The 17758-nt window shown below is 35.8% G+C and overlaps 1 protein-coding gene across 1 annotated transcript in view; it reads right to left on the bottom strand.

The window, feature by feature from the left end:
* The window catches only part of LOC113107097 (choline transporter-like protein 5-B), a 35531-nt gene extending 26185 nt beyond the window's left edge, over positions 1-9346 (bottom strand). Inside the window, exon 1 of the mRNA XM_026269308.1 lies at positions 9145-9346. Within this exon, the coding sequence (XP_026125093.1) occupies positions 9145-9181 (37 nt within the window). The 5' untranslated portion in view covers positions 9182-9346. The remainder of the gene's footprint in view (positions 1-9144) is intronic.
* Between the last annotated feature and the right edge of the window lie 8412 nt (positions 9347-17758).

The following is a 17758-nucleotide window of genomic DNA, read 5'->3' as shown; positions in this document are numbered from 1 at the left end:
ACAGTTGCTTATGTCTAAAGTAAAAGTAAACAATTGAGAGACAAGCTGCCGACTGTCATTAAAGGGATAGTTCACCCAAAAATTATAATTCTGTCATTATTTAACTTTTCTTAAGCTTTTTTGTTATTCAGATATGTTGTTATTCAGAGTATTTCTGTTTGTTAACCAAAGAAGATTACATTTTTTGTAAAATGTTTAAGTATTAGTTGTTTTAAAGCTAAAAAGGCTAAACTATTCTATGTTTGACTCAAATTGAAAGAATAAAGAATTACATTTCTATTAAGGTTTATATGGATTTTAAGATGTAGCCAAATTAGCAATTTGAATAATTACGTTTATTTATTGGGTAACTAAGCTTTTCAGACAGAATAATTAAATAATTTAAACAAAATATTATGTAATTAGTAATAGTAATTAATTACTTTTTGAAAGTCATAAACCCAACACTGGTGCCCACTTAATTTAATATAACGTTCAATGGAAAACAGAAACTCATTCATGTATAAAAGAACCTGAGAGTGAGTAAATTATGCTATAAAAACAAAACACTATGACAGACAGATGACAGAATTTTCTTTTTTGGATGAACTTTTCTTTTAACCTAATAATAAAACAACAAAAAACAAAGATAAAAACAATGCACTGCTCTTGACTGAGAACTTGGTTGCTTTCACTAGAATAAATGTGCAATTGATGTATATAGGGTTTAACTTTTTATATTTGTTAATTCAATACTGCTAAATTCACTTACTGTACCTGAAAAATAAAGCACTGTTGGTTTTATTTGTATTATTTTTATTTGTAATGTGTATGTTTGTTCTTATTTTTTAATAACAAAGATAAAATAAAGACAAAGATTTGTATCTTTGCTCATTTTGGCCTAAATATCTGCCGTTCTTTTCTATTTTATACTTTGTTACCTTGAAAGGCTTTATTTTAAAAAAAAGGGAAATTATTTTGGCTGTTCTGCCCAGACTACTTGCAAAATAGTAAAATCAACAGAACAAAAAAACGTGATAAAATTGTGAATAGTGATATTTCTGAAATAAAAAATGTGATGTGATATTTTTGCCATGTCACCCACCCTTAGTTTGATTTATTTAAGAGAACAAATGAAAGCGTTTTATGAAATGACAGCTCAAGTAACAAACAAAACTAACAAGCAAAGACTAAAGAACAGATTTACTGGTCTTGCCTAACCACTGAATACAAAAAACATACAAATCCTTCAAGCAGTCAATATAAAAAGAACTATATTTCCCCTAAGATGCGATTTGACTTCAATGAAAAGAGTGGCAATAAAGTTGCCTCGCTAACAGGCCGTCTCCAGAGACACCTCTTACATCACAGCGGCCCTAGACAGCAGATCAACGGCTTATCCCCACTTCTCCATCTCATTTATAATCTGTCCGACATTTAACAGACTGAGTGGTTCGTCAGTTTGCATGGTTTAATTGCATCAGCTGAACCGTAGCTAAGGAACAGCTGGTGTCAATCCTTTCCAGGTAAACTAAATTACCACCAAGCGAGACAGGCACGGTTTCCTCAGTGACACTAATTTCAACGGTGACACCTTCTTTAATTACAAACATCCTTCCTGCCCCATTTAGCATTTTGGTAATTAAGACTGACATCTATGTAAATGGTACATTTTCAGTTTAAACAGTGTCATGTCATCTAAATAACAAATATATATATATATATATATATATATATATATATATATATATATAGCACACAAAGAAATTAATACTTTATCTCAGCAAGAATGCATTCAATGGATCAAAAATAAGTAGTTAAACATTTACGATGTTAGGCAAAAACTTTTTTATATATATATATATATATATATATAAATGCTGTTCTTTTGAACTTTCTATTCATATTAAGATGTACCACAGTTTCCACAAAAATGTATTCAATATTCATTCGAATAAGAAGTGTTTCTTGAGCACCAAATTATGAAATATTAGAATGATTCCTGAAGAATCATGTGCCATTGAAGACTAAAACAATGATTGCTGAAAAAATAGGCTTTGTGATCACAGAAACAAACAGTTATTTTACATTATACTAATATTCCACAAAATCACATGATTGTTTGCATATTTTTGACCACATAAATGCAGCCTTGGAGAGCATAAGATACTTGTTTCCAAAACATACAAAAAAACTGACACTGAAATTTTGGACTGTAGTAGTATAAATAAATTATAAATAAGTGTCAAAAAATAAATAAATCAAATATATAAACCAAACGTACTCCCTTGTAGTTCAGTCATGCTGAATATTGTTCCACAGCAAGTCCTATTGAGCTCCAGTCAAAATCCTCTGAGGTCTTCTTTTTGAAGTCACATTTCCCAAAACATCAACTCTGACGAGATTTATTCTGTTTTCCCCCACTCTCCCCTTTTTTACTGCTGATATGAATACATTAGAATGAATTGGCACAGAAGGCGACTGTCATTCTGTAGAAAGCTCAAGCCAAATGTGCCATGGTTGTTGACTTCAGATGTAGCAGGGTACAGTAATTCCTTCCTTGAACTGCTTCTGGAAGTCTCATCTCCCCCGCTATACCGCTTTTACTCATAATCTGGTTCCACTAAGCTTTTTTCCATGCACACACATGAGTTCACACACTGAGAGCAGTGTCTTGCAGGCCTTGCTTTATAACACAAGCCTCTTTCACGGTTTCTCCATAAGGAACAGCCTGGGAAGGCACGCAGGTGCAGACAGCATGGGTTTGGTCGAATGGAAACTCTGTGTTGTTACTTTTTTCTTCATCCTACCAGAACATTGAGTTCCCACCCCGTGGCATTAAGTCACAAACAAGTCCCTAAAATATGCTGCATATCAATCGTGACCTCAATCGAAACGGCTGGGAATCGAATTAAATGAAGTAAAGCTATTCAATCAATACACAAATAGATAAATAAATATCAAAATATTTTTTATTACAGAATAACAGAATCCACTCAGAAAAATTGAATTTATTGTATAACGCAGAATTGTCACGGCATTTGCCATATTTGGGATTAATAAATCAAAAGTTGGTCAGTACACAGTACACTCAATATGTGATATAGACTATAGTAAATATTAAGCTGCAAAAATATATTCAGTATGAATCTAAAATTTAACTTGTAAATAAAATTAGAAATAAAATTATACAATTATATTATGTATTTTACATAACTTCTTATATTTATAGGTCCTATACAATATAATTAGTTTAGAATATTTATAAAGAAAATAATAGACATTAAAAAGGAACTAATTACAGTTATTTCTCAAATTACTTTTTATGATCTGTAGACACCATCAAACACATCAATCATATTCTCATGCTGCAGATGTACTTGGATGTCATTACAGATATAAGCCAGATGACTGAGTGACAGACAGCGAGACACGTAAACCGTCAGGGACAGATGGACAGGCGAAGTGAAGACAGTGACAGACAGAGCAGATTGGTGAAGTGGGAAACTCTCTCCCTTTAGACTCCTGTTTTGCTGAGTCAAGCCAAAAAACTGTTATATCTGGTATATGCTCATATAAGAGGCTTGGAGCTCAAACGCTTTACTTTCACGTGGCTGCTTCATTACTACATCTAATCAAAGAGCTGTTCTTATTTTTTCACCACACTGGTCTTTTAATTGACGCCTGTTACTTAATGACAACAGAGACAGCACTTTAACTGTTTCTATCATGCTAATTTATTGTGTGATAATGGCATTTGATATAGATGAATTTCACTTTAGGTTACTTAGTTGCATTTCTTGGCACCATTATTTAACACTACAACTACTAAAGAGAAGGTGAAAGTCACATGGCCATTTGTTCACAAGGCAAAATGCAAAAGTATATCAAAATCGTTCACACATCAAGTCACTGTTGTATTGCTCAGCTCCTATCTGAACATAAAAATCCTGCCAGTGCCTGCTGAAATGAGTGAAACTGCTTTGATATCTCTCAAGGACACCAGCTTTAGCTTTGAGCACCAGGCAGACAGCATAGACATTGACAGTGTGAGTGTGAATATGACTCCTGGATACTGCAATGTGATTTGCATCTTTAGAACCAAAGGCATCATGCAGCTTTTTTTTTAAGGTAGCACCAATTGCAGTCCTGGCTCAGTTCATTCCCTAGGCAAAATAAAGCAAAAATTGAATAAATGAACAAAGCTATCTAATAAATAAACACACTGATAAATATTAATACAAAATAAATACACTTTTGTCCAGCCAGGTCACATTTATACAACGCTATACAATGCTGATTGTTTCAAAGCAGTGACAGATTTATAAACAGGAAAATATCATGTTGTAACAATCATCAGTTATGAAATGACTTCAGTTTTGGCTGTTAAGAAGACAACAGTGTGATTATTCAACTCAATTTAGTTCATTGTTGTTTTAATTCAGTTCAGATACTGTGTCGGTGTTGCAAAATTCATCATTATGAAATGTGTTTACATTATTTGTGTTTGTGTGTGTGTGTGTGTGTGCATGGTGTGTGTGTGTGTGTGTGTGTGTGTGTGTGTGTGTGTGTGTGTGTGTGTGTGTGTGTGTGTCAAATGAGCAGCTCTAGTTCATTTTGTTCCGGAGATGAAACATGACCAAAAAACAAAACAAAACAAAATACACAATTTTGGTTTATGGCTTTTGATGGCTCAATATGTGGAAGGTGTACTGGTGTTACATCAAATCCTGACATAAATGATTTTCCATTAGCTCTCTTACCCTCATGTTGTTCTAATCCTAAATTATTTTCTATCTTCTATAGTAAAAAAAAAACAAAATAAATATTCTGAAGACTTTGGTCTTTCTTTCCATGCAATTACAATGAATGGGGACTGAAGCTTTCAAGCTTCAGAAAGAAAGCTTGGTGATTTCATAAAGTATCAGAGGTGGTCTATCTACTTGCACTATATTTTGAGTGTTTTGAACCCGTATAATAGAGAGAAACAGACTGAAGTAAGTGCCACTCAATTAGACTGACATGAACGATTTCTGCAACAGCATTTTAGACAAAACTTTTAACCTACAAATCAAAGATACAGTTTTTGGAAACTGCATTCAAATTAATCAAAACCAGACAAGATGCTTTGCGTAAGTCTTTCATACAGGCCCAGTGATGCTGTCCATTAATTGAACCTATACAACTTCCTAGTCGTTTACAAAAGCGCTGGAAAAAGAGATGACACCCATCATGAACTATTCATCCTTTAACGTGGCATTTGAGTAGAATCTGTTATTGTTAATGTCCCAGGCGCACAGTAGAGAGCTCATTCTGTACACTATGGCATGTGCCACTGAGAGCTGCTTTGTACCACAGGCAGTGGACATGAAAGAGAATCTTCTGTGTCAAACTCTTATAAGAGATAAAGAGAGACTTTCTGGTCCCACATGAATGCACTGACTGTCCTCTCTATTAGCTACATAATTCCAGGCATCTTTAATGTACCTCTTGCAGCAAGATCAGAAGCAGGAGTATAATTTGCTCTCTGTCCTTAAGGGAAGATCGTCCTGTTGAGGAACTGTTAATAAGATCCTTCCACATCCGGAGGGAGGCTTGTTAAAATTTACATCCGCATCGGGCTGGGAACTCAATGCAATTCAGCTTCTCTACTTCTTGCCGAGAGCTTGAAAGACAAAATTGCTCAATCTTTTTAACCAGCATTTTCTTTTGATGGCAAAATATGCTGGCTATAAATAGTTTATTAACAAGATAAGAAAATAAGAACATCAAAAATGGAGTTAGATATTCTTCATGTATAGAGGAGCATCTGAAGACCTGTACTTTTGAGCTATGGCTCTATTGAGAATTAAGACTTAAATTTTAAGTGCATTTCTCACACAAAGCTATTGCACGAGATGTGGACAATAATGAACAAATCATATCATAGTGGACAATTCATATTATAAGATGACTTGTTCTTTTTTCACTTCTACAAAAAACTACATTTCACATTTTTACAGTAAAATTGAAATGTAAAGTTAAATCTATTCATTTCCCATGTATATAGAAAGAAAACTTACGGTTTAACATACCATTACAGTTTGTACAGTAGCATTTTTACAGTTAAAATGATCTTTCCAGTGTTTTTTTTTTACATATATTGTTACTGTATGCCTTCATTATACTAAAAAAAAGCACTGCTCTAAGATTTAAATATCTATATTTATAGAAGAATTAAAAATGATACTGGTTTAGAACAATGTGAGGGTAAGTAATTTGCAGAATTTAATTTTGGGTAAACTATTGCTTTAAGAGAAAGAGAGATCCTATTCTTTTTAATTTATTCTAGAGAGTCTGTATCTCTGACTTTCATATTCTTTCACTCTCAGCAGCAATTCTGGATTGCATTTGAGATCAGACAGAATAGCAGACCCAAACACAGGTCAGAACGAGCTCCGCCCCCTTTCAAACGCTCCACTCTCCCAGACATTTTAAACCTCACAGTTCCACTTCAAATGAACTGCAAAGACAGACCGCTTCCTTTGTAAGTCATCTCAGTACAGCACTCCCACTGCCATGATACCATCCAGACAAGAACAACAGCAACAAAAACATACCAACGTCTGTTTCAAATTTGGAAAGGAACCAGATGCCAGATTGATGCTCTGAAAAAAACACGAGCTATACCTCGAAACAACCATATGCTTCTACATAATATCCGACAGTTTTTTCCTTGATTTTGGGTCTCTCTCCACAGACTGTTTCCCAATCCAGCTGACAATAGCTGTGATTGACAGGTGGCTCGTGGGAACTTAACAATACATGAAGCAAAGGCCAAAGAGCTTGACCCTGCCTAAACGAGACAGAGAAACAGCTGCTCCCTGCACTATTTACGTGACAAAGAAAACTTTGTTCTTTGACACTCCAACAGCACTGCCATGGTGAGCCATCTAGGCAGTAAAAAAAGAAATTCAGATGCAGTATATCACATGATAATAATTACAACTCTATTTAGATGGTTATGCTGAATGGCTGTGGGTGCGTAGGCGTACCAGATGCATCCCTTTGGCATGATTATGTGTTATAATTAGACAGATTGCCTCTGAAAAATATTTAGTGTAGTCGTGTTAAATGGCTAGAAGGGTCTGTGAGTGCTCTGCTCCAGCTCATAGGGGACTGTGAATGATTAGTTTCCAGAACAATGCAAAAGGCCTATGATGACTCTGGAGGAATGTGAAGTAGACTACAGACTGACTGCATTCCTAATGTTCTCAACATTCTGTTCTAGATCGACTAAATTTTTAATTTGGTTTACACTTAAGTGGCTTTTAATGATTTGTATAACACAGTGGTTCTGGACTGTATATTTGACACTCGTTGGACTGCATGCATTACATTTGTTTAGTCATTTTGGTTGTTTTGGTCATCGTTTCGGTCTCGAACAGATTCTTGAATTCTGTTTAAACTAATGTATTGTAGGTGGTTTGCGCTTCAAATTTCACCACCACAAGTGACTGAGAAGGTTGCATTATATAACAAAGTAGAGCAGTATTCAACTTCATGCAAATGAGCGGCAACATATGTAATGCAGCGACTACCAAAGTGGAGTGCAGACAGTGCAAAAGCCTTGAAACCAACAGCGACTTTGCAACCTTCAGCAATTTTATCGCCGTCATATTATACAGACATACTTTGATGAAAGACTACGCTCTGGCATTTAATAATGATCAAAACAACATTGAGATGCTGTGCAAGTTTTCCCATCCCATTGTACAAAGTCACATTAATTTTTTGATGCGCATTGGTGGAATTTATTTGGTAAATGTGTTTCCATCATAGTTTATATGCACTTTTTCTTATCAGATAAAATTTTATCCTACTCAATTGTGAGAAAAAGGTTGTTGTTTTTTTTATGAGTATTTTTATAATTTCTTCCATCCAGCGTTTTTTATCCGCTATTCCAAAATGGGCACAAAACTAGGTAGATGGAAACATAGCTACTGTGATCAGGTGATCACGGTGTCAGTCATGACTCATGAGGGCCCACCCACTCCATGAAGAAAAATGGTTGTATGCTCGTTTACAAGGATGATAATTATAACAATAACTAACATTTTAGTAATTATTCTAAATCTCTAAGAATGGGGAAGACTACACCATAGCTATAAAACGATAACGACACAGATAATTAATATTGTTGGAATTACTTTCAGGACAATTTTTCCAACTTATAACGATAACATTGAAAGCCAACCAGAATCCATCGGACTTTAAAGAATTCAAGCATTTAAAGCAGCAGAACAAACAGTAATATGATGGGAAAACGGCAGCGGTCATGAAGAGGAGACCCATTACATGTAGATTAAAACCAATGTATAAAACACTGTTTTACACCTATAACTATGACTATAACTACATCGTTTTAATAATTGTTCTTCTTCATATAATTGGAAACACGTTCAGAACGATTTTTTTTCCTATCTTCAACCTACAGCATTAAAAGCATTAGTTAACGTTATAGTTATCGTGCTTGGTGTTACGGTTTTAATATATCCTCATTTCATGTGAGAATAGAATCATTTATCATATTTATCAAAGGTGCCGTTAATTTTGATGTGTACAATCCATTATTACGTGTACAATACATAATAAAAAAAAAAAATAAAAAAATAAAAAAAAATAATCGAGTGTGCCTTTAAAAACTATGTTTAAACTAAACAACAGTGTAAGGTCTGCCTGCCCGAATAGGCTGGTTATGTACTGTTACAGTACCATTTAATGAGGACTTAACCCAGGACAAAGACACAAAACCCTCTCAAATATTAAAGAGCTTGCGTAATAAACTCTATATATGCTTTCGATTTTTTCAATTTTTGCTCTTTTTGGACGCTTTCCAGTTAACTTCTGTGACGTAACAATCAAATCCTTTCCGAATTACAAAAACACCGCATCTGAATCTACGCCTTTTGTGCACTTAATCCAGTTTTGCAAAAACAAAGCAATCAGGATGAAAACATATCAGTGGATCTATCGTTCTGCACAAAGGTCCCTGAAATATTTACTGCGCGAGAAAACAGCCAAACACTTACAGTAATGTATCGGGTTGACACCAGCAGCGCTGGCTCAGTTCCCTTTGTCAGTGGTCTTACTGCAAAAACTTGATGTGATTCACAGGCTGCTTACCATAGTATGAAGGGGGAATTGCACTTTTCCTTGCCATTGCACCTCCGACGAGCGTTCCTCGTGTGTCTTTAGTTTATGTGATTGCATATGAAGCTGTGGACGTGAATAGCGTCTCTCGCGCTCGTCCACATATAAAACGCGAACCTGTGATTTTGCTGGGCCACGCCGTGCCGCGTCACTGTGTTTACAGCGCCATCAGCAGTGTGAGACACTGCGCACAAAGAGGAGGTCCATTCTATGAATAACGTCTCAATTGTCCAATCGCAGACTGTCATCAGCTTCCAAAAGCCAATCCAAATGCAGGAGGCGGGACTTGTCGTTCTACTTGTGGGAAAATAAAAGAAATCTCACAGACAGGCACAGGGAAAACACCACTCAGTGAACACAAGAGATTGAAAGAATTCAGTTGAAAACAATGTTTCAGTGTTTTGAAGTTCCTATGTGCCTACACTGACTGTGAGTATTTATACACGGTATGGCCTCATGGAAACCATTGGCGACCATGGAACTAAATATAAATCGTGTAGTAGTATCTAGTAGTGAAATGTTATGCTAGTGAGGAAGTTCAAATTAAAATTATATTTCAGTTTCTTTCTTAGTGGGCTATATTTAGTTTTTTTTTTATTTAGTTTTTTCAACTCGCCATCACGGAATGGGGAAGTTAAGCAATAAAATTAATAAAACCATTTAGTCTACATGACATTTGTATGATACTTCCCATTAATCAATGCAGTTTTTGCACAGTGATATGATATGCGAATGGAATCTAGTACTACACTACCTTCTGATTCTATTACTGAATGTACTTTCCATGTAATCACCAAATAGGTTTTGTGTCACCCTTAAAGACTACTAGCTACATTTATTTAAGATAAGAAATTGACTGTATAAGGAACTCACTTGATTACACATATCACATCTTGAAAAATAAAATAAATGAAATAAAACTGAAAAGGAGAATCATTCTCAAGCTTTGGAAATGCATGCAATCAATTAACTGTGGAATGGACGGAAGATACCCCGATTCTGCCCATGTTTATATTTCACCGCCTGATGGCAGTAATGTGTTTGTGATAGATGTAAACTGATGACCGTGCCAGTGGTTTTCAATTCTGATGTTCTAAAACAGGTGTTAAATAAGGAAGACATACTAAATATGTGAAAAGGTTTTATTTTGATGTAAATGTATGTCTTGTTGCATATGCAATAGTGCAGTTTAAAACTAATTGTAGGAATACAACTTAAACAATAAACTGTCTGCTTTGATGGTCTTTAGCTCCATCTACCTACATGTATGATAGTTTTTTAAAACATTTACTTGATTAGTGGTTTGGAAAAATGCAGTTATTATGAGAATCCACAATTTTTCTTTCTGTAGTAATGCAGAGTTCAAAAGTAAAATACATCACACGCAAATTCAATACATTCTTTCAGAAAACTTTAGACCAGGCAATCAAAAACCTATTAAAACTCAAGTAACTGGTCTAATAAGCAATAATGATTCATTCAATTCCTTACAAAATTAGAGGGCAGCTGCAACTTCTTGGCCCTGACATGATTCACTAATCAGGAACTACAATGGATATTCTCCCTCCCTCCCTCTCTCTCTCTCTCTCTCTCTCTCCTCTCTCTCTCTCTCTGTATGTGTGAAATGTAATTGAAATCTTTAGTATAAACTTCAGGGTAAATATTAAGTAGATGTATGAGGATGATGAAGGGAGTTTGAATAATGGTGGCTTTGCCTCTCAGATTGTTGTTTTTAGCACAAGCTGCAGTTAAATGTGCAAATAGGCATTGTGGTAGCACTTGTGTTTTGAAATTACTCGAACAGAAGGAATTAGATCTACCACTGGTCTCATTGGGGCTAATCAGTTAGGATACATGTTGTGCAGTGGCCTCATCGTGAGTGATATATTTTGAGTTTTCAAGAGGACATAATGGAGTCCTACGTACATACATTCAAAACAGTTTCAAGGTAGATGCATTCACTTTTACAAAAGCAAACATGGCTTACAGTATTAATAGATATTTTTTCTGTTAAAATGTAATATTCAGTCTTTTAAAGATACAAGGTTAAGCTTCAAAATACAAGGAATAATATAAACCTCAAAAACCAAACAGTGCTGAGCACCAAACTGCACTTCTAGGTGTGGTATGTTGTTGGGCTAGAATAAATGGACTGAAGGTGCTTGTGATATCAGTTCTACTGCAGGTACAGCTTGATAAGAGCAGAGCCAAAAGCAAGATATAGTACAACATTAGAATGTGGTGACATTCCAGTCGACTAATCAACTCAAAACGCCTGCAAAGGTTTCCTGAGCCTTCAAAATGGTCTCTCAGTTTGGTTAATTTGGCTACACAATCATGGGGAAGACTGCTTATATGACAGTTGTCCACAAGGCAATCATTGACAACCTTCACAAGGAGGGTAAGCCTCCAACATGCAATGTCAAAGAAGATGGCTGTTCACAGAGTGCTGTATCTAAGCATGTTAACAGAAAGTTGAGTGGAAGGAATAAGTATGGAAGAAAAAGATGCACAACCAACCGAAAGAACCGCAGCCTTATGAGGAATGTCAAGCAAAATCGATTCAAAAATATGAGTGAACTTCACAAGGAATGCACTGAGGCTGGGGTCAAGCCATCAAGAGCCACCACACACAGACATGTCAAGGAATTTGCTGAACCACAGATAATGTCAGAGGTGTTTTACCTGGGCTTAGAAGAAGAAGAACTGGACTGTTGCCCAGTGGTCCAAAGTCGTCTTTTCAGATGAGAGCAAGTTTTGTATATCATTTGGAAACCAAGGTCCTAGAGTCTGGAGGAAGGGTGGAGAAGCTCATAGCCCAAGTTGCTTAAAGTCCAGTGTTAAGTTTCCACAGTCTGTGATGATTTGGGGTGCAATGTCATCTGCTGGTGTTGGTCCATTGTGTTTTTGGAAACCAAAGTCACTGCACCCGTTTACCAAGAAATTTTGGAGCACTTTGTGCCTCCTTCGCCTGACCAGCTTTTTGAAGCTGCTGATTTCATTTTCCAGCAGGATTTGGCACCTGCCCACACTGCCAAAAGCATCGAAAGTTGGTTAAATGACCATGGTGTTGGTGTGCTTCACTGTGCAAACTCACCAGACCTGAAGCCCATAGAGAATGTAAGGGGTATTGTCAAAAGGGAAAATGAAAAACAAGAGACCAGAAAATTGCAGATGAGCTGAAGGCCACTGTCAAAGAAACCTGGGCTTCCACACCACCTCAGCAGTGCCACAAATTGATCACCTCCATGCCACGCTGAATTGAGACATTAATTAAAGCAAAAGGAGCCCATACCAAGTATTGAGTTCATGTACAGTAAATGAACATACTTTCCAGAAGGCCAACAATTCACTAAAAAAAATTTTTTTATTGGCCTTATGAAGTATTATAATTTCTTGAGATTGTGATTTGGTGGGTTTTTGTTGAATCTGAGCCAAAACCATCACAATGAAAAGAACCAAAGACTTAAACTACTTTAGTCTGTGTGCAATGAATTTATCTTAATACAGGATTTTCACAATTTGAGTTGAATTACTGAAATACTAAGGAAACTTTTTCACGTCATTCTAATTTATTGAGAAAGACCTGTAAGTGTCAGTGTTGTGGACTTGAGTTTCCTTGTTTTACCCCGGTTTTAGTTCCTGTTTTCCTTATCTGGTCATGTTCCTGTCCTCTGTTCCATTAGTGCCAATCTCTTCTGTAATGTTTAAAATATTAGCAGTGAGTGACTGATTCTGTGGTGTTCAAAGATTTAAAAAAATATTTCCTGTCAGTAATTGTTAAATTTCATCTTATCTCTTAAAAGCCTTTTAATGAAGCACTTTTTGTGGTATATCTTTTTGTAACATCTTGTTTTGTATCGTTGAAGTGGCTTTTTTTTACCATTTCTCAAGTGAATGCAATAGGTGTTTGTGAGGATATTTAGTTGGCTATGACTGAAGAAGGACACTTTCTAGCTGCTTCTTTCAAAATAAATGTCAATTCAATTCAATTCAATTCAAGTTTTTTTGTAAAGCGCTTTTTACGATACAAATGATTACAAAGCAACTTTACAGAAAACTACGTTTCTACAATATTAAGTAGTAGCTTATAAGTGGTGACTGTCAGTTTGTGTGCATATGACAGGATTTTTCAGAAAAATGTATACAAGACGTAGTCAGCCAGACGATGAACATTATTAACAGCAATTATTATATGATGCAGTCACACTTGTAGCAATAATTGTTAGTTCTGTTTGTTGATTCAGGGTTAGCATCATCTGAGGTCCTCTGAGGGGTCAGCATTATCTCTTCACAGGTGTTCTGGATTCAGACCGGAGCTTGTGTATATAGAGACATAATTAGTGTAGCTGCTGTTCCAACAAAGTAAAATTAATTAGTTTAACCCAAGCTAAAGAATAAGAATGCGCATTTGATCAGATGCAACTGCAGTCACAATTTAAGAGATACATTATTCGAATGCTTGGCGAAAGAGATGCGTTTTTAATCTAGATTTAAACAGAGAGAGTGTGTCTGAACTCCGAACATTATCAGGAAGGCTATTCCAGAGTTTAGGAGCCAAATGTGAAAAAGCTCTACCTTCTTTAGTGGACTTTGCTATCCTAGGAACTACCAAAAGTCCAGTGTTTTGTGACCTTAGGGAGCATGATGGATTGTAACGTGGTAGAAGGCTAGTTAGGTACGCAGGAGCTAAACCATTTAGGGCCTTATAGGTAAGTAATGATAATTTGTAACTGATACCGAACTTAATAGGTAGCCAGTGCAGAGACTGTAAGATTGAGGTAATAGGATCATATTTTCTTGACCTGGTAAGGACTCCTGTATTTTGGACTACCTGTAGCTTGTTTATTGAAGATGCAGGGCAACCACCTAGAAGTGCATTACAATAGTCCAGTCTAGAGGTCATGAATGCATTGAACTAGCTTTTCTGCATCAGAAACAGGTAACATGTTTCGTAGCATGGAAATCTTTCTAAGATGGAAGAATGCAGTTTTTGTCACATGGGAAATATGTTTGCTGTCTAATATAACACCCAGATTTTGACTGTAGAGGATTTAACAGTACATCCGTCTAGTTGCAAATTGTAATCTACAAGATTCTGTGTACTATTTTTTGGTCCAATAATTAATATCTCTGTCTTATCCGAATTTAATAGGATAAAAATTATTGGTCATCCAATCTTTTACATTTATCTTATTTACATTTACATTTATCTCCAATCTTTAACACTCTGTTAGCTTAGATAATTTAGAAGTTTCACCTGGTCTTGTTGAGATATATAGCTGAGTTTCATCAGCATAACAGTGGAAACTAATACCGTATTTCTAATAATATTACCAAGGGGCCACATGTATGTTGAAAATAGAAAGGGACCTAGAACGGATCCTTGTGGCACTCCATATTTAACTGGTGATAAATGAGATGACTTCCCATTTAAATAAAATGTTAGCGATCAGAAAGGTAGGATCTAAACCGTCTTAGAGCCTGCCTTTGAATACCTGTATGGTTTTGTAATCTATCTATGAGTATGTCATGATCTATGGTGTTGAACGCAGCAAGATCAAGTAAAACTAGCAATGAGATGCAGCCTTGATCTGACGTAAGAAGCAGGTCATTTGTAATTTTAACAAGTGCAGTTTCTGTGTAAATATTTCCACTCAGTGATGTAGATATGTGGGGGCGTGTTTAAACAAGCCATTTTAGTGGGTGTGGCAGAGTCTTAACTTTGATAAAGAATATCTCTTTGGATTTGAGATTTGAGTCTTTGCAACTTCACAGATCTTCTTTATGCACCAAGAACTTGTTACATTTCAAAGAGAAAGGAAATTTTTAAATCACATCATATGACCGCTTTAAACTCATTATATTCCAAACTAGTTCATAACCTAAAACAATCATCCCTTTTTTGAACAACAGTGAGCTACTAAAGACTAAAGTGGTACCTGTGGGCAAATGAGTCAGATAAAATGACTGCTCTAATTTCATAATCCGTATAAACTAATTTAGTAATGGGCCATCTGGAACATTCACATATCTCTTTCATTCAGATTGATCTGAGAGCCTGATTAAAATTTAAAGTGAATCCCGCCCACCCAGAAGCTATTTGCTGTCCAGCAGTAATGCATGGTTTGGATAAACTGAGACAAGATACAGTTTAAGCTTGGCTTGAAAACTTTGAATTAATTCCTCAGGTAGGACAGACACCTGCTCAATTTTCTGTGTATTTTGATGTGACCTTAGACAATTCATTTTAGGATTGCTCCATGTATGAGACACTTGGTGAGTGCCTTTCTTTAGGCACTTGCATGAATATATGAGCATTCACAAAGTGTGTCCCCTGCTTCTCTGTGTGATCGCCACTGTCTTGTGAAGAGACAGCTCATCTGTTCAGGGTGCCACGTAAAAGGCCAGACACTTGTTGGGTTTTGGTGGGCTCCATCTGCTTCAGGATCTTAAAATAGCTTCTGCACAGATATTCATGGTGGCATTCCTGAACATTTCTGCGGTGCTGTAGTGCAGTAGAATCCATGAAAGGTTACAGATTGGAATTCATGAAATAAATGCATGAATGGAATGCATGACAAAAACTAAGTAAGAATTTACTGGTATTACTATACTTGTGGGGGTGAATGAGGACTCTACATAGGCACAATGGTTTGTATACTGTATAAACTGTATTTATCACCCTATATATACCAACCCTTCACCTAAATCTAGAAAACTTTTAGAGATTTTTTTTTACGTATTTTGAATTACGGGGACACAGTGTCCTCTTAAACCACCTTCGCATTGTAATACCTCTATCATACCCATGTAATTGTAAAAATACGTGTCTCCATAAACCATCCAAATCAGTGCACAAGTCAAAAGTAGTCTTCTTAATATTCACGGATCATTTATATTAATAGTTTCTTATGTGTTATTTATTAACAGTAAACATTAATTGTAAACTTTTCTTGTTGTTCATTTGCCTTCAGTGTCTACAGCTCTTTAGGATTTCAGATTGTTAAATAAACTCCTAAGACATCTAGTGCTGCATTTACATTAATGTAGGGAGAAGAGAAAGATATATGTGAGAGACACTTATATAAACAGAGAGGCAGAAGATTTAATTGCTGCTTCTACAAGGCAGTAATACCACTGTGATCCTTCTGAAAATTGATCTGTCCGTCCGCTGGAAGAGCAGTTTGTGACCTCATCAGAGAGGAAAGACTATTTAATTCAAATAAGCTTTAATTCTATGCCAAACGCATCGCCAACTATCTTCCTGTCACCACTGTCCCCCCAATACACACAGATCAGAATAAATCTCAGCTTCAAGGAGTGATTTAATCAAATATACTGATGAGGCAGACAGGAGGGCAAGCAAAATCTAATTCTCATTTGTCTCCAATGACAACAAACACTGAATCAATCCCCAGACGCCTTCGCCCTTTTCTAATTTTCACCCATGCTCAATAAAGGAAATTAGCAAATTTCATCCTGAGTGCTTCATATCATTGGCTTCTTTTGATTCATATGTTTTCACAGACAAACAAGCACATACATGTCATAGTAAAATGTTTCTTATCAATTAAATAATGCTGTCAAATAGATTAGATTCACACATTTATTTCCATATTGGTCTAAACACAAATATATTCATGAGAAAGAGAATAGTAAAATATCATTCTTTAACATAAACATTAGTCCAGGTATCAATCATCATATGCACAGATGTGTAATTACTAATATTAGTAATTACACATCTGTGCATATGATGATTGATACCTGGACTGGATATAAATATATATATAAAACAAAACTAATGCACACAGCAAGACATCCATCATGAATCAATGTCTGATTCTCACACAATGAAAGGGTTGAGAGCAGTTTTAAATAAAAAAAGTGAAGGTGAGATTTGAAAAATGCATGGGCAATATAGAAAAAATTCTATAAAAAAAAAAAAAATTTCCATTTCCTCGCAGTTCCAGACGAAATTACAGCTTCCAGCAAATCTCTGATCCCTTGAGAAGCTCTGCCACATTGCGTGCCATTTTTAGAAGAGAAGATGGTATCTTTTACATCCAGGCCGTATGCTGGCGGTTTGGGATATAGGCTGTGCTTTTTTTTTTTCAGTTCACATTACCAGACATTCATTTTAAGACACCTGCGTCACCCCTCATAAACCAAGGTGTCAGTGACCTCTATGGCATCAAATGAAGATTCATTTAGATGTATGTGGATTCATTTAGATCTATGTGGAATATCATAGTGGCAATGCATGTGATGGGCTGAAAACTGACTTTTAGATTATCAAAATAAATTATTCTGTTTTGGCGTTTGGCATGGTAGGCTTTTTTTAAAAAATAATAAGCATTGTTTAATATGTCAGTCACTGTGCCCCATAATAATAAAAAAGGATGGATTATAATGGTTTCTTGAATGACATCTCACTGCGAACTGAAGGGAACTCAATGTGAGTTTGATATATTGCTAGCCAGAATTTCACATCAATTAATGTACTGTATTAAATTGCAGAGGCTGAGTTTAAAAGCACATGCATCAAAAACATACATCCCTGAGTTCTTTCTGTCTGCAGTAT

This window comes from Carassius auratus, chromosome 8, assembly GCF_003368295.1.
Source record: "Carassius auratus strain Wakin chromosome 8, ASM336829v1, whole genome shotgun sequence".
Taxonomy (NCBI): Eukaryota; Metazoa; Chordata; class Actinopteri; order Cypriniformes; family Cyprinidae; genus Carassius; species Carassius auratus.
This window is presented reverse-complemented; position numbering and strand designations above follow the sequence as displayed.